At 44.0% G+C, this 25,864-nt stretch overlaps 1 protein-coding gene across 4 annotated transcripts in view; it reads right to left on the bottom strand.

Moving 5' to 3' along the window:
- Positions 1-6,646: 6,646 nt before the first annotated feature.
- Positions 6,647-25,864, bottom strand: part of TRAF3IP2 (TRAF3 interacting protein 2) — a 29,453-nt gene continuing 10,235 nt past the window's right edge. For 2 of the 4 annotated variants that reach the window (XM_082276678.1, XM_082276679.1), the window contains 7 exons: positions 23,447-23,636; positions 21,040-21,215; positions 19,570-19,658; positions 17,798-17,866; positions 15,422-15,538; positions 14,243-14,317; positions 10,154-10,752 (listed from right to left, as the gene is read on the bottom strand). In XM_082276678.1, coding sequence (XP_082132804.1) covers positions 10,606-10,752; positions 14,243-14,317; positions 15,422-15,538; positions 17,798-17,866; positions 19,570-19,658; positions 21,040-21,215; positions 23,447-23,636 — 863 coding nt within the window. In that variant the 3' untranslated portion in view covers positions 10,154-10,605. Of the gene's footprint in view, positions 6,679-10,153; positions 10,753-14,242; positions 14,318-15,421; positions 15,539-17,797; positions 17,867-19,569; positions 19,659-21,039; positions 21,216-23,446; positions 23,637-25,864 lie in introns of those variants that run through there. The other 2 variants (XM_082276677.1, XM_082276676.1) reach the window with 2 other exon arrangements.

The following is a 25,864-nucleotide window of genomic DNA, read 5'->3' as shown; positions in this document are numbered from 1 at the left end:
ATTCATACAAGCATGAGACTAGTAAAAAGGCAGCTCCAAATGATTCACAATTTCAGACTAGATCGTGGATAAGTTAGCATCCATGGTTTAAAGCCCAAACACCTTTACCTGTTGGAGGAAGGCTCCTTTATCAAGTGGAAACAACTGAATGTGCAAATTTTTGCTTGGTTTACAGATTTAAAATTCCATTGTTCTCTGATGACTGAGTCTAATAGCAGTATTGTTATTGTTATTGATTCTTACTGATTGCATAGAGCAATGTTTTAAAAATACCTTTTTTCTTGCAATTAGATACATGAATTCCCTTTGGCTGTAAAATCAATCAAGATAAGGCCCTCTTTCTACATGCCATCACAACTGATGTGATCTGAGAGGTGTATTATCCCTTCAATTATAGCTTGTAATTCCATTAATTGAATAATAGCATGACCTGAGGAAACTTAATGGCTAGTAAGGGTACACAGGAAAGCGACATACAAATTTGATGTACTTGTTAAACTGCTGTTGTGCTTACGGGTTGGCTGCTTGAAAAAAACACGAACAGTTTTTACCATCCTCTAGGACTTCTGTGAGATGCCATAATTGCTGGACCATTCCTCAAAACAGTACTGATGGATAAGCATTCTGATGGTCAAGCCAAGGAGCAGGACATCTTCCCCCCTGCCCCCCAATGCTGTAATTCATCTGACAAGCCGGTTTGATATTTATGACTGTGTTCTTCATCTGGCAAATATTTCCTCCCTAGGTCTCTTCATAACAGCTGCACTAGGTGTGGTGAGGCTGTCAACTCATGTAGCATGTTAACATGTTGGTATTGTACTTAAGGACGCTCCTAGACTTTCCTAGTGTCGGTGCAAACTGCAAGCACAGGATCTCACTTGCAAGGCTGTCTGTGTGTCTGTGCATATCTGGAGTTTAGTAGCTGGTAGTGAGGTGGTTTAGCAGGCTGCTCAGTGCAGTGGACAGGGGACGTGCCACTGGTCCCGTGCAGGGGAAGCAGATGGCACTTTGAGGTGTCAGGATGGAGAAGGCAACTGTTTCAGCTGGGCATGGTAAAGATGTCAGGGAGCATGTGGAGAGATAGACAAGTGCTGGACTCTTAAGTGAGGTAATTGGTGTTACCTGGGACCCTTAATTCAGTAAAAGGCTAGTGAGGGCATCCCCTTCCTTTAAGCTACTTACTGACTGGTTTTCCCTCAGGCCAGATCCCAGACTTTACAGAGCAGTAGCTGAGATGGCAGAAGCTGCAAAGCCAGTCCACAGTAATGCCTGTCCTCAGGCTACCTCGCTCCATATCATCCCACTGAGTAATCAGCTTTTCAGGGTCACTGGGTGAATCACCTTAAAGGGAATTGCTTTGTGAGTTCAGGTGTCAGTAGAAACAAGAGGGTAAAGAGTGGTAGATGGCAGGTCACCTCAGCAGCTCTGTCCGGCCTGTCACCAGTAGGTCTGATAGCTGCCAATGACACCAAGTGGAACCAAACCAACAGTGCTAATTCCTCCATCACACTTACAGCCCTTGCATTTCCCTCCTGCCTGCCACAAGGCAAGGGTGCCCAGCCTGGCACAGAAGAAGTTGTTCACAATCACTTGTGCACCATCACCAGAAAGCCTGCTCTGGCACAGCACCTGGGAGAATGATCTTGGTTATGGCTGGCATTGAACTGTGCTCCGCTTCTCCATCCTGACACCTCAAAGTGCCAGCAGAGCTCCAAATCCTTTTCTGTGTAGCAGAGCCCTGACAAATATTCTAATCAGGTATTGGATGAGACCAGCAGATGTGTCCTGGTGCAGCTGTTGTCCATGGTAGCAGGTGGAGCAGGTGGGTATTGCTAGTCAAGGAGAAGAGGCCGTTGGGGTCTTTCCTTCATCTCAGTCATAGGACCTGAAGAAGACTTTCTTAAATGCACCCCATCCATCACACAGCTGCAGCTGACACCTGAGTCAGGGATACAGCACTGGCCTTGAAGAAGCAGTGCTGTAATTTATGCTAACAGGACAGGAACAAGTGCATACATCCCATGCTTTGTGCCAGAGCCAGGATGTCTTTTGCAGAGGTACTGTAGCTTGTTAGGCAGAGACAACTTGGGAGAGTAAAGAAGAGAGGCTGTCTGCTGAGAAGGAGAAACAACAAGCTGCGAACTGGGGGTGAGGAGAGAGCAGAGCAGATGCTGATGTATTACCCTGGTTCATTGGTCCTACAGGTATTGGCTGGGCCAAAACTGCAAGGAATGCTCTCAACTATGGTCTGCTGTTTTTAAACAAACCAAATTAGCACATGTTATTTGTGAGTTTATGCTCAGTTTTTAGTTAGTTCTTTGGGGTTTTTTTCCTATAGAATCATAAAAGGCTTGGAGTTAGAAGCAGCCTTAAAGATCATCTAGTTGTAACCATTGCCATGTTTATTATTTTGTTTTCTTTAATAAGAAAGAAATCATTCAGAAACATGACTAAACTTGCAAGTAGTTACATTTAGCTGTAATCTGCCTGGTGCGTTGTAGGAGAAAAATTGCACTAGTTTCAACTGGACTGAGTAGCAAGAATACTTTAATTTGGGGCAGCAAAGAGAAAATTGTGTAACATTGTTGTGCTGTCCTGAGTGGGAGAAGAATCTGGTGAATTGCATGATTTTTCTGTCTTTGTAATCAGTTTGTTATGCAGAGAGCAATGCCATGGGATTCAGCATTTTATCTGCTGGGTTTTCCCTGGCAGCATCTGAAGAAATTCATTATAAGTGTTTATCACATGATCCACTTAATCAAACCACTGAAATTCGGAGAATAAGTCATTCTAACAAGACCCTTCAGAGCTGCCTTATAAGCTACTTACTGATATATTCTTCCTTGGTGAGTGTACAATGAGTTTCCTTGTATCCCAGTCTATGATACAGGAAGTTCATTATCCCCAGTCCAAATTCAGACATAAAGAAAGGAAGCAGGGCTTACAAAGGAGTGACAGATAATTTGCAAAGGATGTTAGTTAGCCTCTCAAATCCCAGATAGAGTCAGACTGGAAGCTGTTCGTACAAACAGCCTTCTGGTATTCAGCGTTAGGCACAAGGCAGCTCTATCTCCATAGCTGCTTCTAATGTTGTAAAATGCAGGCAACACATGAAGAATTATGAAAAATGCTTCTTTTGATTAGAGGTTTCCTAATGGAAGTGTGTGAGAGAGAAATCAGAACTGAAAGCATGCTTTTAGCTGGATGATAGCACATCTACAGCACAATAGTCAGAACCGATAGCGGGGCTGATGCGAAATGCCTCGAAAGCCTTTGCTAAATCCCCGTGTGCACTACGGGGCCGAGGCACTGAGACTTGTCTGACAGGCCTGGAGCTCGCAGACACGCTGTTTGCAACCTGTGCTTGTACCCCATACGGCTGGTGGGGATAAATGCCTTTCCTGGTGATGTACCTAAGAAATGTTCTGGTTGTAGGGAGCAGGTAGGTCAAGGACTCCTCTGCCTCCTTGAAGGCATTCACTTTACTGAGCTCTGCCACAAGCAATGTGATTTCCTGGCACTCACTGGATTTTCTCACCAATGCTGTTTCACAGTCTCATAAAGGCTTGTCTTCTTGCTATCTGCAAAAGACCAGTTTGGGTATCACCATAGATGTAGGCTTAGACCATACTTAATACAGAAATGCTCTGGGTAGTTTTCCCAAGCACCACCCTGTCTTTATACAATAGTACTGCTCAACTACACCTCTTATTTCACGTCATGTGAAGGCAGTACAGGGTCACACCAGATCCAGTGCTGATTTTGTGTAGGGATGCACCGGCTGAGCCTGATGTGGGTCTCTGGATGTGTTTTCCATGTACTGTGTACCTGTCTGTCTTGTCAGTTTCTTGACTGCTGATACACTGATACATCAAATTGTCATCAGTATGGCTGTGTCCTCAGGAGGGACTGTGCTGCTTTAGTAGATTGGTTTCCAAGTAGTAAGTTAAAATGGGACACAAAAGCCTGGAGGAAAACACTGTGTTTCTCTTTTTCCTCTTCTTTTTAAAAATAGTAAATGATATGTTATCTTTTTTTAAAAAAGAGACCAAAAGAGATGAATCTATGCTAGCTGATTAATTTTGCTACTGCGTTCAATTTTGTTACAGTGTAGTTCCCTTTCTCTTTCTCACTTCTTTATTGTACTCTGTCTTCCAGGTGCTATTGTGCCTATTTAAAGAGCTCCTCTCCATCTCTCTTTTGGGACAGTCTTACTGCTGGCTTTCTGCTGTTTCAGCTTCTACACAGCTGGTGTGTCAAGGAAAAAACTGTCTTTTGTAAGGCTGTGAGGAGAATGGACCCATAAAAATCAATATTTTTTGTATGTACGTAGTTCTTTAATCAGTAAGTCTTCAACAACCTAATCTAAATGGCCACTTTGCTATTGCCTCAGCTTCTTAGCTAAGGAGGCTGGAGAAGAGTGAGTGGGTAAATTTCTGCTGTTTGCAGCAGTGCAGTAATAAAGTGAAGAATAAAACTTCTGTTTTCCAAATGATTCTCTGCCCTGTATGTGGGGAAAGCCAGTACCAAGCATCTGGAACCATTGCTGGTAGGGATATTTTTAATCTGCTGTAAAGAGGGATGGTCAGTTGTCCACTGCATGCTGTTGGTTTGGCATTTGGGAACCACTAGTGGCTGTATCAGTGCTGAGGCTGGATTTCAGTGTCTCTGTACAGTCTGTTTGGAGGCAAGTTCTGGGAGGAAGAATGTGGCAGGTGCATCTGGCTGTGTGCATTTGCACATGTTTGAGATACACACAATGCCCACTGAGAACTGATGCTACCAGATACTGACTGGACTGGGTTTGGTCAGTGCCAAGCTGGGCTCAATTCTCCCTCCCAGCCTAGGGATGAAAGATTCTTTAATGCACTTGCTGCTTCTGGGATGCTCAACTCAATCCCCAGTAGTGTTACCTGTTCAGAAGCCTTTCTCACTGAATTTCTTCCTTTGAAGACTGCAGGGTTTTTAACAGTGGACTGCAGCACCTGCTGCTTGCTGGAAATCCAGAGGCTGGCACATGAGAGCATTGCAGTGCTGAACGTGGCAGTCACAAACCATCACATTTACCAGATTTTCACTGGGCGTAGCTGATGAAAAACAGAACTGACATGCTGTAAGGACTGTCAGCTCAAGTAAAGAAAGGTAGCTTTGAAGAAACCGTCCAAGATAGTGTTTTCAGAATATACTTCTTCAGAAAAAAAGCGGAAAATCCAAAGAATGAAATTCAGCCAGAATGAGCTCACTGCAGGTGGTGCTAGTAATGATTTTGTAAAAATCAATTTTAGTTATTAACTATTTTAATAGTTGGGGTGGGGGTCCAGTGTCTGCCATTACAGTACCTTCTGCAGCCCCAGGAAACCCACACTTTTGAGGTTCTCTGGAGCTTTCCCCATTCTTAGATGAATGGTATGAGTCAGACAGAGAGGGCTTAATCTGCCCAGCCATCAAAGTAGGTCCCGGGAAGTTTCCTACTTCTTGGCAGATCCCCTTTCCACAACAGCCAGTCCTGTGGGGATTTACATCCACTGGGTTAATCCAAGTTTCACCTGAGATTCCCTGGATCTGTCCATTAGACTTGGTGTCTGCAGAGGTTGCTGTGAAACTCCCCTGACCCGAGGGTTAGGTCACCCTCTGGAAACTGGAGAAGTCCTTGATACCTTTTAATGAAGAACAAATGTTTTAAAAAACCCTGCCTTTGCTTTTGGTGACATTTCTTGCAGTTTGCATGGATCTGTGCAGTGGCATGCAGTGCTCAGAGCCACGGGGAGTATGTGTGTTCATATTTGTTTGGTCCCATCTACATCAGCGAGCCCTTGAAATGTAGCCTAGCTGGCAGATCTGGTCAGGCTGGGAAACTTAGCTTTAGATGGTTTTTTGTTTGTTTACAAGTGATCTTGGCCACAGAGAGGGACACACAGCTGGTGGTCTGTGCACTGTTCCATGATGAGGCTGAGGCTGGGCTCCGAGCCCATGAAGGCTGGAGTGGGGCTAAGCAATTCCATCTTATTCTTGGCTTAATTTGGCGGTGGATTGGACAGGCTGCTACTCTGCTGCGTTCTTCTGTGGTCTGGTATCTCAGGGCCCGGTTTGGCTTTGCTTGTGTGGGCAGCAGCATCCAGCGCCCGTCTGCCATGGCAATGGAACCTCTGCTTGCTCAGATGTCCTTCTCCTGCAGCCCAGAGAACACCTCTTGCTGTGAGCAGTAATACAAATACTACACAAATACAGACATTTCTCTTCTTGCACTGGTTGTAATAGGCAGGGTGGGAGAGGTGTGTCTGATGTCGGATGTCTCAGACAGGGTTTTCCAAGTGGCTTTTGTGAGATGTTCCTGTGCCAGTGTGGTTCATGCTGGCTGAGGGGACCAGCATGAACCACATGCTGATGTGAGCATCTATCAGCACAGCTCAAGGAGAGCTGGAGATTTGTAATGATACTGATGTGCTGTGTACCAGGCTGGAACTTCAGAAGACCCATGCTGGGGACTGGAGAGAAGGAGCAGTGCCAGCCCATCAGTACTGTGAACTGGGTGCTGTGGCAGTGCTTCCCTGCAGCAACATCATGATAAAGGATGATGGAGGAGGAGGCTGACGAAAGCCATGACCTTCCAGGCAGGATCTCTTTCCCAAACACGGGTTAAACAATAGCAGACTGCTACAGGTGTGGGCATGGATGAACCTGTTAAATTAAAGCCAAAGTGTAACTAGAGAAATGTTTGCTTTGGAAGATAATGTGTACCTGTTCTGCACACTGAGGTGAGGGAACTCTGAGACATGTTTTACTTCATTACCACAGTAGACCTCTTGCACTGCAAGGCCACAGAGCTCCCAATTCTCCCCTCCCACATCCCCTTCCCTTTTAAGACCAGGGGTCCCTCTCAGCTTTACCAGTGCCTCCAATCTGACAACCCAGAAGCATCCTAAATGGTGGGAGTTGCTCCTTTTCTTGTCTCCTTGGGGAGCTTCCTGACCACACTGCCTGGACTGATGCTGTTATTAAGATGCACAACTCTCTGGTACCTGCAGCCTAGTCAGTGGCTGGAGATGAGGGAAAGGCTCTCAGGAAGGCACCCTTTGGTGGGGCTGTTATAATGAGCCAGTTTCGTTATCTGCCTTGCTGGTGGTCCCAGCAGGGCTGCAGGGAAGTCTGCTGCTTTATTTTCTTAAACGGCATCAAATTATGGCAGTTAAGATCCTACCAGGAGAAAATGAGTTCTCAGGGCAGCATTTCTTGTCCTGTGTACAATGCTTTATTAAATCAACTTTGTACAAGAATCACCCTACACATCCCTCTCTGGAGAGGCCGATCTAACTTAACTGTGGGATAAAATTTTGCAGCCCTATTTTTGTTACACAGGTGACTTGCATAAAAAAATCTTTACATGCATTAATGTCATCTGAGTTTTGGCAAGCCTTCAAAGCAGGCCATCACTAAATCCTCTTAATGCTGTACTCATCCCAGTGTTAAGTATGTAACTCTCTTGCTTTGCTTACTTTCCACGTTAGGGACAATGAACTTCCTCTCCCACACACCCCTTGCAAATGTACAGGTGCTGTGAGACAAACCCCTGGTGCTGTCACCATCCAAGCGATGCCTTTTGCCTCTGTGCATACCTGCAGCTTGGCAGCTCCAGCTGGGCAGCAGCACTGCCAGCCTGCAGGATGGAGTCTTGCATACTTTCAGCTACTTCTCTGTTATTTGCACATAAAATTAATAACTGACTCAAGAGTTCATCTACAAATACGTATTTAGGGCCGCTCTTGGTAAATTTTCCCTCTCTCAGCCACAAAGCTCTTGTTTTCTGCAATTTCCTTTCTGTATTTTCCCTTAATCCATTCTAACATTAATGCATTAGTTTTGAAACAGCTGGTGTATTCTCAGCCTCTTCTTCTCCCTTACCTGCTGATTATTTCTTTTTTTTTTTTCCTTTCCTCACCATCCTCTATACTTCTGCTGTTTGCAAAAACCAGCTTTTCTCCTCCCTCTCCCTCTTCACAGCTCCCACCATCTGTCTCTCTACAAATACAAAGCTTTAGGGGAAATGATTCACTAGGCTGCTAACTCATTACTCACACTCTCCCCATCATGGTTTCTGTCCTTGTAGGATGCTCTAACTAACGTAAAGATCAATGAATCCTAGGAATTTTTATTTGATTAAATAAAAAAAAAAAAAAAAGCCCCGCAGTTAAATAGATTGGACTCTTTGTACTTCCTAAAAAGCACAGCTCAGTTTTTCTTCCCCACTCTGCTAGCATTGTTTTGCAGAACAGGATCATTGAAACAGAAGAATAGAAATAATCACAGAACCATTTAATGCAACCTTGTGCATCACATGATGCAGGAGTTACTTAATGAAATTCCCTGGCCCAAACCAAGCAAATCTGTGGTAAATCTAGAGCACATATTTTTGGATGACAGCCAAAATGATGAAAGGAATTTACTACCCAGCCTCACTAATCATTTTGAATGCTTAACTGCACTCCCTAATATGCTGCTTTGCAAGCAGCAAAACGGACACAGCCTCATTCCCTACACGTTTCTCTCCTCCAGACTTGTGCAGGCTGTGTACCCCAAAAGGCCTCCCAGGCCCTTGCCAGGGCCAGGGTGGCCAGCTGTCCACCTATGGGCAAGAGACCGGAACCCCTCCCTCCTCAGCACGTAGGTTTGGGCCTCGCTCTTTGCTCAGGTAATTCTTTCTATGGAAGTCACAGGCACTTAGTATCTTTGAACTCTCTGTATTAAATGTGGCAGAAATTGGCTAAGAGGCTCAGAAGCCATTTGAGACAGACTATTTCACAGTGTTAAAACACTTCAGATACCTTAAAAGAACAGAGGCAGCCATACTGAGTTGGCAGATAATGCCACAGCATTTCAGGAGACTGGCTCAACCAGGAGGCTGAGCTCGATGCTGTAGGGCACCCAGGTGACCCCAAATGTCGACCCACATCCCACTCCTTTTGTCTTTACTTTGTTGACAGTTTAAGATAGATTTCTGTCATGATTTTAGGCTGTCACCACAAGTTACTTTCTTAATTGAAAATTTATCACATGAAAAACAGACCTCCCCTCCCCACATGCAAGTAGGTGCCAAGAAGTACCACTGCCTAACACAGTTTTACTGTGCCTTCTCAGGAAGCTGCTGGCATGTCAGGTATTAGCCTGTTTCAGTTGTTGAGCTTCCCTTTTGAAACTGGAGGTACAAAGAAGCACAGCAAACACCACAATCAAAATCATAGGAGTTGACAACACTGAATACACCCTTCTCTTAAATGGCTGCAATTCTTTTTGCAAAAGCCTGCTAAAGGAAAATCCAAGTTTTAATTTTTTCTTCGTGAGCACCACAAAGCACGTCCTGCATCAACACACCACGATGGCACCACCTCCGTGGAAACCTAATTAAATAATTTGGATACTGTAAGAGAAGTATCAACTTCTGGGCTATTTTTCTTTTCAGGCTACCAAACACATGTACTTTTTTATAAAGCTGTATGTGGGTCATTCTGTGACAAATATTAAAGCTGAGGAGGATCTTGGTATGACTGCTCTAAAGAATAAGGGATGCAGAATTTTAAGCCAATAGGCTCCACTGTTAACTCAGTAAGGTTAAGGCTGTTTAAAAACCAAAAAATCCTCACCAAAGTCATGCTTACGTGCTCTGTTAAAAAGTGTTCAAATTTTAGCAGACGTGATGTTGTTGAGCCATCCTTGTTGCCAGTACCCTGTGGCTCTCCATCTTTGATTATTTTATTGTTCCATACTGCATACTGCAAGTTGTAGGAGTCAATGTTCTTTCTCGTAACAATCGCTGGCTTTCCACATGCCAATTGTCCTTTGACACGCTCTGTTTTAAATAAGGGCTGAAGAGCAGTAATGAAGCAAGGGCCTGCCATAAAAAATACTGCAGTGCTCCATGGCACTGACAGCACACATGTAGTCATGCATTCAGCTCTCCTTTTTGGGACTATTGCTGCAACATGCTGGAGGTATGAGGGACCAAGCTGTAAGGAAAGGGAACTCCAGAGGTTTCAGATCTAAAAATCCATTAATTGAAGACAAGTGTCTTTATGCAAGACAGGCTAAGGAAAACCTGCCTTACCCAACCCGTTTCTCTGTTGCTCCTAGCAATAATAAAAGTCGACACCGTATATAAGGTTGCCTTACAAAAGGCAAATATATTTAATAGTGCATATACAAATTAATGGTTTGATAATGCTATAAAAGGCAGGAATACCTTTAAAGAAACCCTGAGCAAAAAGGAGGATGTAATTTTTATTTTACACTTACTGCAACATTATTTCCGGTATTTGTTTGCTATAATGACTAATAAAAGGAATATGTTAAAACCAGATGTTAAAATAAAAGTGGGCATTCTTTCCATTTGTAGCTTATTTAAAAATCTAGAGAAGAGAGTTCTGCCCCATCAGCTTTGGAAATAGATGTTTAACATGGTAGAGAACAAGCTGAGCCTGAGTAACCCAAGACAACCAATTCCTTTAGCAGAAAGAGTGTCTTCTGTCATCAAAAAGAGCCATCTGGAAGAGTGTTGGCTCCCTGCCAGGAACAACCCTTTAACAACCACTCGTCATGTGCTTTAAGTTAAAATGTTCATAGTGGCACAACCTGGAGTGTTGGTAAAGGTCCTATTGGAGGAGCAACATATTCCTCCTCCCTCAGTAACCGCAAAAGGATGTTCTTCTTATTCTTTGGCCAGTTATAAATGTGAGTGTTCTGCAGCCAGGTAGGCACATGTTCCTGAAAAAAACAAGGAAAATAAAAAGCTAAATCCCATAAATCCTCTTGAATCTCTACCAGAACCTTTCAGATTCTGTCAGACCCTGCCAAGAAAGATTTCATTTTGTCTGTTCTAGGCACTTCCTGTAACAACAAGAAATGTTAATTTGGCTTCAGAATTGTATTTGGGTTCCTAAATAAATGAACTTTCTGTGATCTCACAGCTTGCCTGTCTCTCTTTCTCTTCTGCCATCACGTTGGCTAATTTCACCACATTTCAAAGGAAGCCTGATCTCAATGACAGGCATCGAAAGGCTTGTGAAAATAAACATTGAGAAGAGAAGAGAGACGTTTCAGTGCCCCTAGCAGGGAAAGGCTGCCACCTTAGTAGCTGCTAAAGGATCCACGCAGCACATTCAACATTGGGATGAGAATCAGTAGGGAAAGACTGGGAGTCCACAGGAACATTTCACATCCGGGTAGCCCTCTCCCCTCCCGTTGCACCTTTCTTCACCAAGCATGGTGTCCTCTGACCACCTCCTGAGCAGAAGACTGAGGCTGATGCTGAGCTTGAGGAGAGACTTAATACATTTCCAGATCAGCAGGGTCAAACCTCCACCAACCCCTGCATCCTGGAAAGGTGCAGTTCTTCATAGAGGTTGGCCGGTGTCCATTAACGTAATGAAGCTGGGACCAACCACAGCCCTGGAAAGTGACAGCTGGCTGATGCAAACGAGCCTGCTCAGACCTCATGTTCCCACAGCCTTGGGAGGTTTCCAGACGAACAGCCTGGATGTGTAGGGGTGAAGGGTTAGTATAGTACCACTAATTAACAGAGGGACTGATCCTTGACCAAACCAGTTCATGGTCACCATGAGATAGAGATTTGTTTTGGAATTGGAGACACCAGAACACAGCCGAAGTGAGACAGCAGGTAAGCAACATGAGGAGCCAGGACATCCAGCAGTTGGTCCCTGGACCTCTTGTTTAGCAGTGTTTTCCCAAGATAGCCCCTGTTAGGAGCAGCACAGTTCCTGTCAAGCTAGTGGAGCTAGCTCCAAGAGGACAGAGCAAAAAGCTGCTGGCGTGCACATCTCTGGCGCCTCGCCAGGGGATGCCCTGGCATGGGCTGCAGATGTCCTGCTGCCTGTGAACAGCCTAGCTGCAGTCCAAACCTTTCATTCCCATGATCATGCTTCTCAAATCAGCTGTCTTCTCCTTGGCCTGTACAGCTGTAGGAACAAGGCTGCATCAGCTTCCCTGCTCAGGGAGCAGTTTGTGTTAATTGATGCAACCACTCTGTTAAAGTTACAGGATTTATACATAGGAAGGAGGTAAGTCACACAGGCACCTACAGAGCCAGTAGTATGAACTCACCTAGGCACCAACCCTGTTCATCTCACCCCTTGGCTTCTTCCAGAGGGAGCCTCTAGCATGGGGCAATCTTGGCTTAATGCTTTGGTCATCAGGTGGCCAGATGAGGAGAACACATTTCTGTGGATTGTTGTGATGCAAACCTTGAACCAGCAAGACCCAAGTTTCCTTCAGCAATGTACGATGGGAAGCTGGAAATGCCAGTTCCACCTTAACTGTGTGTCGTGCATTCCTCGCCTCATTATTCAGTTTCCTAATGAATGCTCCTTGGATCACACAGATCTCTTCCTGTTGGAGGTCGACTAATTTTCACATACCAGCAGTGCTTTATGATATGCTTTGTATGAGATTAACTCATCTAATAGCCACATCCCCAGATGAAACCTCCAAATCTTCATTTTCTGCTCTTTTCCATTGCCAGCTATGCTAATACTTGAACATATAAAGGACAGTATAAAAAAGACAAAATTGAAGTAATTTGCCTGCCAACATCATCCAATTGTACATATACTTGGCAGTTTTTCAGGTACCTCACTTCCTCTGACTGCCTACAGACTTCATTACTGGAATTTGTTCAGGCTCTGGTGCTCTCCTTCCACCCATGATGTCCTCAGTTACATTATCATTAAGTAGCTGGAGGAAGGTAGGTGATGTACCAAAGAATTATGTGGAGAACAAGACTAAAGCTTAACAGCAGTAGAAAATGCTGATCTGCATAATTTAATGAGAAAGGCACCTTTGAAAAACTGAAGGGTTATGTGGACTACAGAGGATGGGTAGCAAGGGTGCCTGGAGCCTGATGCTTTGATAGTGGCAGCTGGATGAACCAACCCTGGAAACTCCCTACAGACCACTGTCTGAGAGAACCACTGCTATATGCTAAATAGTCTTCTGATAAATAAAGTTGAGCCCAAATTAACATAACTTATTGTTCTGTCTCAGAGCCCCAAGGCAGCTATAATGCCTCCTGGGACACTTCTGTCTGCAACCCCTGAGGTGCCAAGTGGCTCCAGACTGTGGGGTTTGTTCACATGGTGGGCACTCAGGTAGCCCCAAGGTTAGGAGCTTCCCCCCATCAGACTGACTGAAAATGCTTTGGCCTGCCCAGTTCCCACCAGTGCTGTCTTCCAGGTACTTACTTACCTTAAGTATCAGACTGAGACCATTCAGGAAGGGATCTGAATGACATGAAATACCAGAGGCACCATTCATTCCACAGGAGCTCACATATTTTACAAACCCAGGGACATATTTTCAAAATTCTGATCTTAAATCGGTGCTTAGAGAACTTCATTACACTAAAATCCGCAAGTGCAGTGGGACTGCACAGCCCTATAGCCATTGATAACATTGTTTAAATTTTGACTCATGTTCCAAAATTTGGGCACCCAAAGAAATATGAAGAATTTTTCCATACTTTTCTACAATGCAACTGTACCTAGGGGCAACATGATAGCTACCCAACAGTGCACAAAGCATTTAGTTATGCAAAGTGAACATGAACACATTGCAGGAGATTCTCTCAGAGTGAGGTAGAAGGGATGGGACTCTGCTGCATTACTTATTTCTTATTCTCAAATGAATCTTCAAAACAAGTAAGGAGGGCAGATTAAATTGCAAGTCCTAAAAAATCCTAGTTTGCCTTTGATGGGCCCATCAAAGTTCAAGCAACAGCCTAATACTTTAATATTTATTATACTCTTTTATTTTTATATCCTTAACACACCCTCTCCCAGACCCTCACTTCGCATCGGTCATAAATCTTGCCCATCTCACTTATCAGCATTGCATTTGGACAAAATTATAAAAGGGTTAATATAAAAAGCATGCTTCCTGGATAGATTGTCTCTCTCTGTTTAAAATCTTTCAGTGCTCAAGGCAATTTGAGTTTTAGTTGTACATTCATCATCAGAAATACATTTATATGCTGATTTATATTGTGGATTAAATGTTTTTTATTTGTGTGTACATAAACCTACAAACTTTTAATGTAAAATGGAGCTTTGGAATATTACTTATGGGCTATTAAGAACCAAGAAATTGAGTGTCTGGGTTTCAAGATTCCATCTGGTGCACTGTGATCAAAATAATATGCACTTAATCATGCGGCAAGTTTATAAGCATGCATGTATGTTACCTTTTTGGCATTTGGAAAAAGCACAGGGATGAATCTGAAGTTCATACTTCCTTGCTGTATAAACTCGATCTGCATCTAGGATAGAACAAAATGCCAGTTTTATTGTAATGACATGACAATTTATCTTCGCATGCATCTGAACCCTATGTATAAAAACATTCCTTGCTTACTTAAACTGCTCTTCTGTTAAGTGACTTGATCTATTCTGGTGGACTCGGCGTTCTCTTTTGGTCACAATCTAATTCTTCATTGCTACAGAAAGGATACAGGAAAGATCTCTCAACATTTCTTGAACATTTAGTTTCATGATGTGAAATAATTGTGGGTTTAGCTGCAGGTGCAGTCCCATGAAATCCATCTCAAACTGGTGAAGCTTGACTTGACTAACACCCCTGTTTGGCCTACAAAGGGGTGAAAGATTTCAGCCAGAGGCCAGGTCTGTGTCTGAGCTAGGACCCAGCCTGTTCCCCATGGCCCTGGACACAGGCATCCCAGGGGTGGTAAGGACAGCAAAGTACTGCTGAGAGCTCATCTGCTGGTGACAGCTTCTGAGAAACTTGACTGGTTCAAGCTGGGGGATCAATGGCTTACAGGCTGAGAAAGGCAGGAAACTGCAAACCAAGAGAGAAAGGATCAGTTTCGTGGTTCTATGGGCTCTTCTGGGCTAAATGTCCCTCCTGTGACAGGCTGTGGAGATGGGTGTCTGGTCTTCCCACACTGTGCACTCCCCAGGAGCCCCACATCACATCTCTGGCCTTTGCTTTGCAATTCCATTCTTCAGTCAGCTTTACTGCTGTCTGAAAAAAGACCTCAGTTCCAGGATGGCTGAAGCAACTGGGGCTGGTTTAGAGGGAGTAAGGTCAGGTACTGTTAGATAAGATTGTGCTCAGGGCTATACAAGCGCTCAAGAAGGTGAAGGAGGGGAAAAACATTGAACAATAAAGAATATGAAGAAATAAGATGAGCATGTTTAATAGGATTTTTCTTCCTTGAACCTCTTAGCAGATGTTAATGAGCATACGGAGCTGATGAGAGGAAGGATTAATGAATTCCAAAGAGGGGTGTTTAACTATGGGGATTAGGGAAAACAAAGCAAAGAACCTGCCATTTGGAGACAGATTTGCCTTTTGAGAAGAAGAGACAGTCTTTGTAAAACAGCAAATGCATGTCCTTGCTTACCATCCTGTGGATGTATTTAGTATGTAAGCCGTGTTCATCCCTGTCCAGCTGGGATTCAGCCCCTTCCACATCCTGTTTGTATTTTGGACTGATTGCTATGATTATCATCACCGTCTTCTGTTAGGGAGAAAAGCACTTTTATGAAATTGAGAAACGCAGCGTGTTTGGTAGAGGCAGATCGGAAATCTGCCAGTTTGTGTTTTAAGTGATCTTTGTGTTCCTGGCAAACACAAGAGGATCTCATTCGTTCTGGCAGGAAATACGGGAGAATTCATACACTCGTTCTCCTCATTATTTCTGACATCTCATAATATAGAAAATCTAAATGTCAAGAGATGTATTAGCAGCTACCAGTTGACACTTGGAATCCCTGTCATAAAAAGCTACTTTTTATCAGTGCGGAGTGTCTATGTGCATACACAGAAAACTTTTATCTTCAAATTCAGACCAAAATGTTTTCCAACAGCTTATGCAGAAGTGCATCTACTTAGTCATCTATGGCATTTTATATAAAAAGCTACTAAAGACAGTGGTCTATGGAAACTACTTCTAAGCCTCTCAGTGGCAGAAATGACATCTTTTCTTGACGATCTTAGTGAGGTGGCTGTGCAGAGAGGGGGGCTGTTGTGGATGGCCTGGGCAGGTTTAGGGGTACTGGCAGCTCTGTCATGATGGGCTGAAGGCAATGCTCCTTGCTAGGACAGCCCGGATCCTGCCTCTGACCTGTTTAATCCCAGCCCCGCACTGAGCTCAGGTTTCCAGAGAGGGGCCATCCTTTATATCTGGGAAACATCTCTCCTTATATGGCAGGCCAGTTGAAATGCAGCAGATGAAAGCTTCTTGCTTGAATTTACCTGGGGCCTGCCTTTCATCCCCGCCACATCAGGCTGTGTAAGGCTTCCAAGTCTGTGGCTCACAGTCAGCCTGGCACGTAATTAACTCTTCCTTCTGTGCTATATCAAGAGAATCTGCCCCACCACAGGGTCAAATATGGTAAGGAGCCATTTTCCCTTACACTGGCTCAACATACTCCAGAATTACTTTTGCTTGTCCCTGACATGCGTGTAAGCATTTACAGATGTTGAGCGTTTGCAAGAGACATGCCCAGTTGCACACTTTCCCCTGCTTGTGTCCAAGCAGTCCCTTCCTCCACACACAGGTAAGGGTTTTGAAGTTAGAAACTGCCTCTACAGTCAGTGAGAGAAACCAAGCATTTCTGGGGTGGGTAGTCAGAAAAATATCCTCAGGTGGAGGCAGGAGATTGTTCTCTGCATGTACTGGTTTCTCCTACTGACTGTGCACAAGTCCCAAAAGAGATCTGCCAGCTTGTATTTTAAGTGATAATGATGTTTTTGGCAAAAGCAAAGTCACCCTGTCTGCTTGTTTCAGACACAGTGATCCCAAGCCTAATTTGTCCTGATGCATGCCCCAAGAGGCATGACTGCATTTCCATGGCAGAGGCCCCATGCTGGCTCTGCATGCAGTTGTATCATGCCTGCATGGACACTTTCAGGAAACCTCTGTAGGGCTGGCTCAGATGGTTGAGCTTCCTTGCACACGTGGGGGAGAGTCCACCACTTCTGTCATCCTGTTCCTGAACCATGGAGATCTGCTCAGAGCCAGAGACCCGGTGGCTACTCAGCAAGGTGAGAATCCAAGGAAGCCAGCCTGTGATGGCACCTGTCCAGTGACAGAATCACCAGTTTGCACCCAGTTGTGCTGGTATAGTCCAACCACTTGGCTTGATCCTAAAGGAGATGTGCACTTACTGCTCAGGGGAACTTGAGAGGAAGTTGTTGCTGCAGGGGACTGCACTGGCAGCAAGATAAATCTCTGTTTTACTGCTTAGATAGATACAAAGTGATGAGAGCAAACCTATCTATCAAGCAATAGAATACCAGTTTCCAGTTTAAATGTAGGATGGTTTATCCAGAAGAACCCTTCAGTGTTTTAGGTATCAGTGCAAAAGCTACAGGTGAGAAGGATGAACATTAGCCATTGACTATGCAGCCTGGGATGAAATACAGATATCATTGTAACCAAGCACAGCTAAACCCCACTATTTAAAAAGGAGATGGAGGGACAACTTTTCCAATGGCAGCTTCAGGCTGGATGTAACAGGCAGCATTAGAATTTGGCAAGAATGCCAGGATTAGCACTTCATTTGTTAAATAAACAGCTCTGGGACCATCAGATACAGAAGTGAGTGAGATTTGCCTACTCTCTCTCTGCAAGGCCTTTGCCATTCCTGCAGGGGCAGGGAAGACAACAGTAGGGTCTTGCATTTTCATTCTGTCCCTGTTGAATATTAGAATAATTCAACCATTTTCCTCAGGTCACCTCTGCTATGAACAAGGTTAAATTGCCCTTACATACATCACCTAGGTAGCGCTCCATCCACTTAATGATGTCAATACCTCGTACCGTGTCCTCAAAGATGTCAATCTGCAAGAGAATGAAAGTCCGCGGTGAGCGTCCCTTCACCTCTCCTCCCCATTTTATGGCACTGATACAGCACCTACTCCTTTCCTTGTTTATGACAAGCATGCCCAATTCCCTTAGGAAAGAAACGTGTACATGCACTTTCAGTGCAGTGCAGAGTCGAGCTGGACAGGCAGCAAGCAGAGAGGGGCTGCTGCAGGCACACTCCTGCGCTCCCACTCAGCTGGCCCTTTGACTGGCTGCCCTGCCAGCCCCCAACTCCCAGGTATTTTTACTCGACAGAACAAGGTGCTGCCCACCTTCTCCACCTGAATAGCAGCTGCAAATGCCCACTATTTTCTGGCTGCAAGGGTATACCAAGTGTGAAGCTTTAGCTTCATATTGAACTAAATATTCAGGGTGTGTGGTGGGAAGTCAGCCAGGTCACTGATACTGGGTGCAGTAACCCAGACTTCAGCAGCAGCAGAGCAGTGGAGGACTTCATAGGACTGAATATGACCAACACTGCTTGCTTCTCTGCATGCCCAGTAAACCCAGAAACCAGCAATCAGTGACTGTGACCAATGGAGTAAGTATTAACTTCTCCAAGTTTTTGAGATAATAGTCATGATCTGCTCTCAAGTCCTTCTTTTTCCCTTTCTGAATGCAGAGAGCCTGTTTGTCTCCCTGCTTTGGGGCCATTTTGCTGTATTTATTATTCTGCAGCAGGCTCCAAGAGTTGCCTGTCCAGCAAAGGTGCTATTAATGAACCTTCTACTCCATAAATCTATGGTGCCCAAAAGCTTTCTTATGAATTGGTCATACTACAGAACTGCTGGAGAGAAGTATAATTGCAGTCTCTGTAAAAAAATCTTTGATTCATGAAAATAAATAAGCGTGTGCAAAGCCCCCCACCAAGTCTCATTCAGTTTAATGATAGCCACTTGCTTAAATGCTTTCCTGGAGTCAAAGAGTGAAGGCTGAGGGGGTCAGATAGCACATGCTTTTGAAGTAAGAAAATATGAATCAAGATTTTGATGAACACTCAATCCTAGAGCCTCTGTGGGCCTCTAAGATGAAGCAAACTCATGAGAAATCAGTAAAAATCTGAATGGCTTATGGCATTAGACAGTACAACAAAGACCTTTTCAGGCCAATGATTTTTAGAATCCCATTTAAAAGTATAACAAAGCAAAATCACTTTTAAAGGGATAACAAAGCAAATGAAACCGTGAGATGGGCTGTTTCATTAAGCTGTGTGAATTTTAGAATCTACTTTAAGATCTTTTTTTAGCAGAAAGTTACTCACATCTGGAGAATCAATGATGCAATAGCATGGCAGAAAAAAAAGGTAGGATGGGATGAACAAGAAAAGTGACCGTTTTTAATGCTGATACTACAGATCAAATATGAGACAATATTAATGGAATAGCTCACAAAACCTCATACTATTGCCCATCTGGTGTCACTAAATGACATCTTCCAGGGTCATTATTAAAGCATGTTTCAAAGCACACAAAAATCACTTGAAAGAAGAATAAACTAAAAGGCGGATGATTTAAGTCACAGCTTGCACAACCAAGGCTAGTTCATTCTATTTGTATCTTCTTTAGCCTACAAAATGTGATAACCAGAAAAACATTTAAATGGACAGTGTATTGCCTCTGCTTTTTTAAAAATAGTCCCTTCCCTGGTTGAAAGTCTTTTTCCCTGGAAGGAATACTTACAGCAGTTTGAAATCCGTTTACAGACAGGAAGTTCACAAATTTCATAACCTCCACTGCTGTATCCACTGAGTAGGTTATAAAGACCTTGCCTGGAGGAGAGAGTCTGTATGAATACATAACGCATTGAAATACACCATCCAGAGGGTGAGACTGTCACAGCCCTCCTTTTCCACCACGCTGCAGGTTCTGTCCACTTAGGTCTCCTTGGATTGTTTACGAAATGATGTGGGATAGTACATGGCTCAGTGTTGAAACCAACCCCCTGTACAGACCCTTGCTCTAGATTTGAGCTCCTCCTGCCTTACTGACAAGCTGCAGAGGGTAAATCCCCCTGCTGCTCCCCCTGCCCTGTGGCCAGAGCTGCTTTTTCCCAGCACTTGGCCATACCTGAGCCTGGGCTTTCACCCAGAGCTTGTGTTACCTGCACTGGCTGCAGTCAGCACAGCTTTCTCCAGACCCACTGATCTGACACAGAGCTGGAGGGGCCCTTATGCATGTCATACGGCCTCTCCTTGGAACAGCATTAACACCCTGTGCAGGCAGGATGCAGAGCTGGTGATAGCAACGCCCTTGCCCTTATGGGAGGGGTTTTCATGGATTTGCATCAGGGTAAACCAGCTGGCTGATCTCATCCAGCTGTGCCTGTACCACGGATGACCCTGTTTTACCCAGTAATTCCTCCATCTAGGACACACTAACTAATAAAATAGGGTCTACCCAAGAATGGCATCTGGTATCATAACTCGCTCCTAACAAGCCAGAGAGTTGTGACTCTCTGGATTCGAAAGGTGATGCACAGAATGAAGAATAAAGGAAAACTCAAAACCTCGGGAGACCTGTGGAGGGTTCTCAGCAATGGTACATCTCACCTACTAGTCAGCTTGGCATTCAGAAAGAAGCCATTTTTCTGAAACTTGACTTTCCTGTAAGAGTTGGAGAGTGAATGCATTTGTGTGGATGGTGGCAATAAGAAGCACATCAGGCAGAGCCTGTGCTGCTCTCAGCATGTCCCAGAGTCCTCTCCATTCACCAGTTCAGGGAGAAACTGAGGTCAAGGCTCAACATATTTGTCTGGTTTGGGACAGGCAGAAACACTTTATCCCTAGGGCTTTGTTTCTTATTAGTCTTTTACTGTAAGCTCCAGCCCCTCCTGCCTCAAAGGGACATCCTGTTTAGCACAGAGTCATGAAAACAATCTAAACAGTATTTACTTTTTGTAAACAAAATAACAAGCAATTAATGACAATTGTATTTTCAGGATTCAAGGGGATAATTCCATCCCACCAAACACAGATACTCACACCCAACAGATGTGGTGACACTTGGTGTTTTCTTTTCTTGTTGTCTTTGTGTCTTAATGTCACTTCCCCCTGCCTTCTCCTCCCCCTTCACCCCTCTGGAGCTTTCCCACCTAAAGCTGTTAGGCTGTGCGGTAAAATCTTGCACAGAACAAATTTGTTAACCACTTACGCAACTCTTCTGGCAAATTGCTGGTTCTCAGAGTTCCCTTGGCTGCAGGGTTACTGAGAGGTCTCGGGACAGCAGCTGGAGACGGAAAATTGTCAGAAGGACAACCACATGCTTCATCCGGGCCACATGCCATGGGGGGCAGCTGACCATTAGGTAGGTGGTTGTACAGCTGGTTTCTAGAAAGAAAAGCAATGGAGGATTTAGAAAATACTTATGTTCAGGCAAAATTCAGAATTTCTTTTTCTTTTAATAACACACTAAGAACTTTATCTGCGTGTTAGCTGCGAAAAGTTCTTGCAGAAATGTTTGGCTCAGCACATCTGCTTAGTTATTACAGTGTCATTGGAATGGATACCTTGGTGACAGGCTACCACAAGAACTTTATTGGGCAAACACCATTAATCACAGGAAGTAAGTCACATCATAGCTGAAAGCTGTTCAGCTTGCAATTAGCAGAAGCAAAGGCTGTTTCTGAGTGAGAAATAATGCTGTAGATGTTGTTATGCACATATGGGAGCAGGGTGGCCCTTGGGTAAGTGCTTCCCATTATCTAAAGGTGAAGAATGCTTCATGGCACCTCAGATACTCTCATGATGTCCTGTACAGCGTAAGAAGCTCAGAGAAAGGTGGAAATGGGGAAAAATGGGTCTACAAGGACACTCCAGCTCCAGCTCTGGAGGGCATACAGTTTTGGACAAACCCAAAGTTTTGCCAAAGGGAAAAAAGTTAATTTGTTGACCAGCAATGGCAGACCCAAATGAGGGTTTCTCGTGTCAGGGACTGGCATTCCAGACCTGCAATAACCTTGCCTAATGTCTTCTCCATTGTAGTAAACAGACAGAAAGGGATGATTTTAGGAAGCTCAGCAGTTCTTGTCCTACTACACTTTGGCTTCACATTTTATGTCAATGGGAAGGCGAATCTATAGAGAGTTTTGCTTGAGGTGTGCTTGCAGTCTGCTGAATCTGTTGGATGAGTGTTAGGTTTCTCTGAGAGCTTTTCCCCACAGAGCTGTGATGTTTAGTCAATCAAGACCACTCTCCTTTTTTTTTTTCTTAGCCTTCCTTAAATGAATGATGACAGGCTGGTCGCAGCATGTTTTCTGTTGTCACATTAAGATTTGGTTTATTCATTTCGGTGCAGATGTTTCCTGTTAGAAAATACTCTATAGGCAAATATTACCAACATGTAACTGCTGTTCCTGGAGTCAGCCTGCAAGCACCAGCCACGCAGCCACAGGACAGACCCTGAGTATTCTGGATCTCTTTTAGCAGAAGAAAGTACTAACAAAAGCAACACATACCTCATCAATGGCCACAAAAACACTACCCGGTGGCTAATTTACAGATCTTCCCGAAACTTCACCATATCTAACAAATGTGCCAGAAAATCAGGAGTCTGGTTTTAAATTTTACTACTGAAAAGGATACCCACTATTCCCCAATATTTTTACATTTTCATACAAACTCTTCAGTGCAATTCCCTCTGCTGCAGGTACTGCCTTATCTTGCTGTCACTTTTCTGTTACTGCCCTTAACTTTTCACGGGCCAGAGCAGAATGATATTTCAGTTGTCTGCCCTCTTTTTTCCTGTCCATTCTCACAGTTTTCTGCCCAGACCACATCACATAAGTGGACATTTTCAAGCACAGATGCCTGTAAGTTAACACCTCTAAAAGTATTCTGGTACTTGAATAAAAATGGTCTGATTTCAGATATTCTCAAATCTTGAAGCTTCAATTTGTTGTTAGATAACTGAATCTGAAGGAACCCCTGCATGGTCAGGACTTCCCATCTGCTGGTGACATAAGAATATAAGGCCTGGTAAATTGATATTTGAAAATCAGTCAAAAAGCCCTGGATGAAAAGTGCGAGACATTTTGCTATGAAAAATCATAGAAAAGGCTGCAAATTGCAATGCAGAGATATATCAGCAACTGATGGGGTTTTCTCCCTTTTGCTCTGCACCACAGAAGAAATAAGAAGGAAATCACTGGAAGCCAGTGATTGAGTTGTCCCAGGCTGGTACAGTGTAAAGCTGAAGACCCCAGCAAGCCACCAAATTGACCTTTGCCTGTGAGCAGGAGAGCTCTAAGGTTTCAGCTGAGATACTTTTCAACCCCCTCATCCCTTTAACCTTTAAGCATTCATCTTCCTTAACTCGTGCACTTCAGGGTGTGCTCTAACAACATATCAGGTATCTGGCTTTGAAGTTCTTTAGGAAAGGGTCAGGCCCCCATTGGGTGTAAAACAGCAAATAAAGAGAACAACCCAGCATCTCACATGTACCCCTGCAGCCTGGGCACACTCACAGTGCAAGGATTCAGAATTACTGGTTGAAAGCCCACAAAATCAGATCAGAGGAACTTCCACTGCCCACAACCCCCAGCCCCCCCCGGCATACTTACGGGAATCGAGGAGGACCAGGGGAGGAGCATGTCCTCTGGGGTGGTCGAACTCCAGTGCCCTTGGGAGCACGAAGGTTTGAGTAATTCGGGATCACTTGCTGGGCCGGGCGGATAACTCTCATGCAAGGTCCAGGAACAGGAGGAAGTGGTTGTGATGGCTCTGCAAAATGTTGGTAAGGAGCTCTGCCATCTGCGAGGGTGAGAAAATAAAGGCAGCAACTATCATTTCAGCCAACACATTTTTGCTTCAGTTTGTGTTTATTCCTTTCCAGGCATGTTTCAGGAAACTGAGCAGTTTGGAGGCATTTGCAGGTATCTCACTCTGAAAGAAGCCAGATGAAGGAATGTTTTTGAGTCTAAAACTTCCTATTTCCCATTCACATACGGCATGGTTCAGATCCCTGCTCGGGGTTGGGCTGTTGGAACAGCTGACAGTTAAACATTCAGGGCTGCCTTGTCCCTGCACTTAATGTGCCTCAGTGTTTTTTGGTAGGGTTTTTTTTTTAAATTTCTTTTTGGCAATGACTTGTGAAAATGAATCATCCCAAAGTTCTCATGAAAGCAGACGCAAAATCCTGGAAAAATCAGTTTGCAACACTAAGGCTAAACAGACTGTGATTATTGTAAATTAAAAGAGGAAAAATAATTGCATAGTTTGTTACTTCACCTGTGTGAATTTTCTGTCTAAGTGACCTTTTAAGGCCTTGCTGCTGTTCCCATTGCCATCGAAGAGGCTGCAGGGGAAGCCCAAAGTGATAATTTTGTGCAAGTAATTCTGAAAACCTTTACTGTTGCTGTCCACACATAATACTGATTAATAACTATCATACAGTGGAACTGTTGGCATAAACTGAAAGAGAAAGCAATGTAAGCTGTTTGCTTCCCAAATGGGGAAAAGGAATTTTTTTTCCCCTCAGTCTTTCTGCCTGCAGTTTTCATTAGGCAGCAGCTCTGTGCACTTCCAAGCTGCTGTGTGCAGATCAAAGTCCAGCCTGGCAGGGCTTATTAGCACTGCATGATTATGGTGTTATGAGCTGTCTCTAAAAGCAGAAGTACTCAAATGCTCTTTTCTCCCAAAACTGTTTCTTTAAATCCTTTTAGCTATTTTTGGGTCATGCTTTCCTTTCTGTAGCAGCCATGAGGACTATCTATTTTTTTTTCTTTTAATGGGAGGAAAAAGAAAGAAAACAAAGCTTTGATGAAATACTCCAATTCCAGGAGCCAACACTTAAGAAAAAAAACCCAACAAACCTCCAATCAACCCTGTAATTACACAGATTCCTGATGAAATTGTGAGTCAGCAACATAGTATTTGTTGAGATTCTTTTAGGACATTTTCCCACTCCCCCTCTTAACTATTTGCAACAGGACAGGATGAAAGGGTCTAGGAGATTGCAAGTCAATATGGTTTCCTCAAGGATTCCTCATGACCAGCTCTAGGGAAGGTGACAGGGATCTGGTTTGGAGGTTTTAAGGCCAATGTTTCACCAGCTTCCTTTGGATCTATCTGATGCTACAGTGTATTGGATGCAGCCACTGCTGTTCAAAGCACGGTGTGGCCAGGCGTGTGTGCCCACACACTCCCACATCTCTCAGAGACAAATATCTGAAATAATGGTCCCCGGGCACATGGCATTGTTTGTTGTGAGCATTTCTTTGACTTCAGAAGCAGTTTTGCTGTTGTATCTCAAATAGCAGATGCCCGGAGCCAGCTTAGAGCCTTCGGGCACAGTTGCTATTCCCCAGGGGAGGCGTGCAGAGCTTTGTTGTGCGTTGCCACTGCCCAACAATTATCTGAGACACAAGGACCTGTCAGGAGGTGATTTACGCTGTACCAGGCATGTGAGAAGCAGGAGTACAGTTGCCAGGCTTCTTGGTCCTGACCAAATCTGCTCCAGCCATCTGAGTTTATTTTACTCTTTTTGCCCTCTGGATATGGCTGGAATGGTAGTGATTTTTCTAAAGAAAGCTTTTCAGAGTTCCTGCTTTCAAACAAAATGTCCTCATTCAGTAAATATCCTACTTCTCACGATGCCTGCTTGTGGAGGAGGTAAATGGAGGTAAATAGTGAGGGATGTTGTGCAACCAGCTCTTTGTCTGCTTAAGAGATGAACTGAAAGGAGAAGGTAGGAAAAGAAAGCCAGAGGACATTTTCCAAATGTTAAGCTGGAGGCATTGTTGAAAGTCCATCTGTAGCCCCTTCCCCTTTACAAAGTTCCAAAATCAGAGATGGAAACTGAGTTTCTGAAACCCTTCTCTTTCATATACCTAATTATAGCACATTGCTGGAATGACAAAACTCCTTAAACAGATGCAATATAAATGCTGTGGAGTCAAAAAAAGGTTAAAAAAAATAATAAAGGGTTATCAGAACAGGCCTACAGCTTTTTATTACAAAGCCAGCCCAAAACAGGTCAG

The sequence above is a fragment of the Coloeus monedula genome, assembly GCF_965178545.1.
Source record: "Coloeus monedula genome assembly, chromosome: 2".
NCBI lineage: Eukaryota > Metazoa > Chordata > Aves > Passeriformes > Corvidae > Coloeus > Coloeus monedula.
This window is presented reverse-complemented; position numbering and strand designations above follow the sequence as displayed.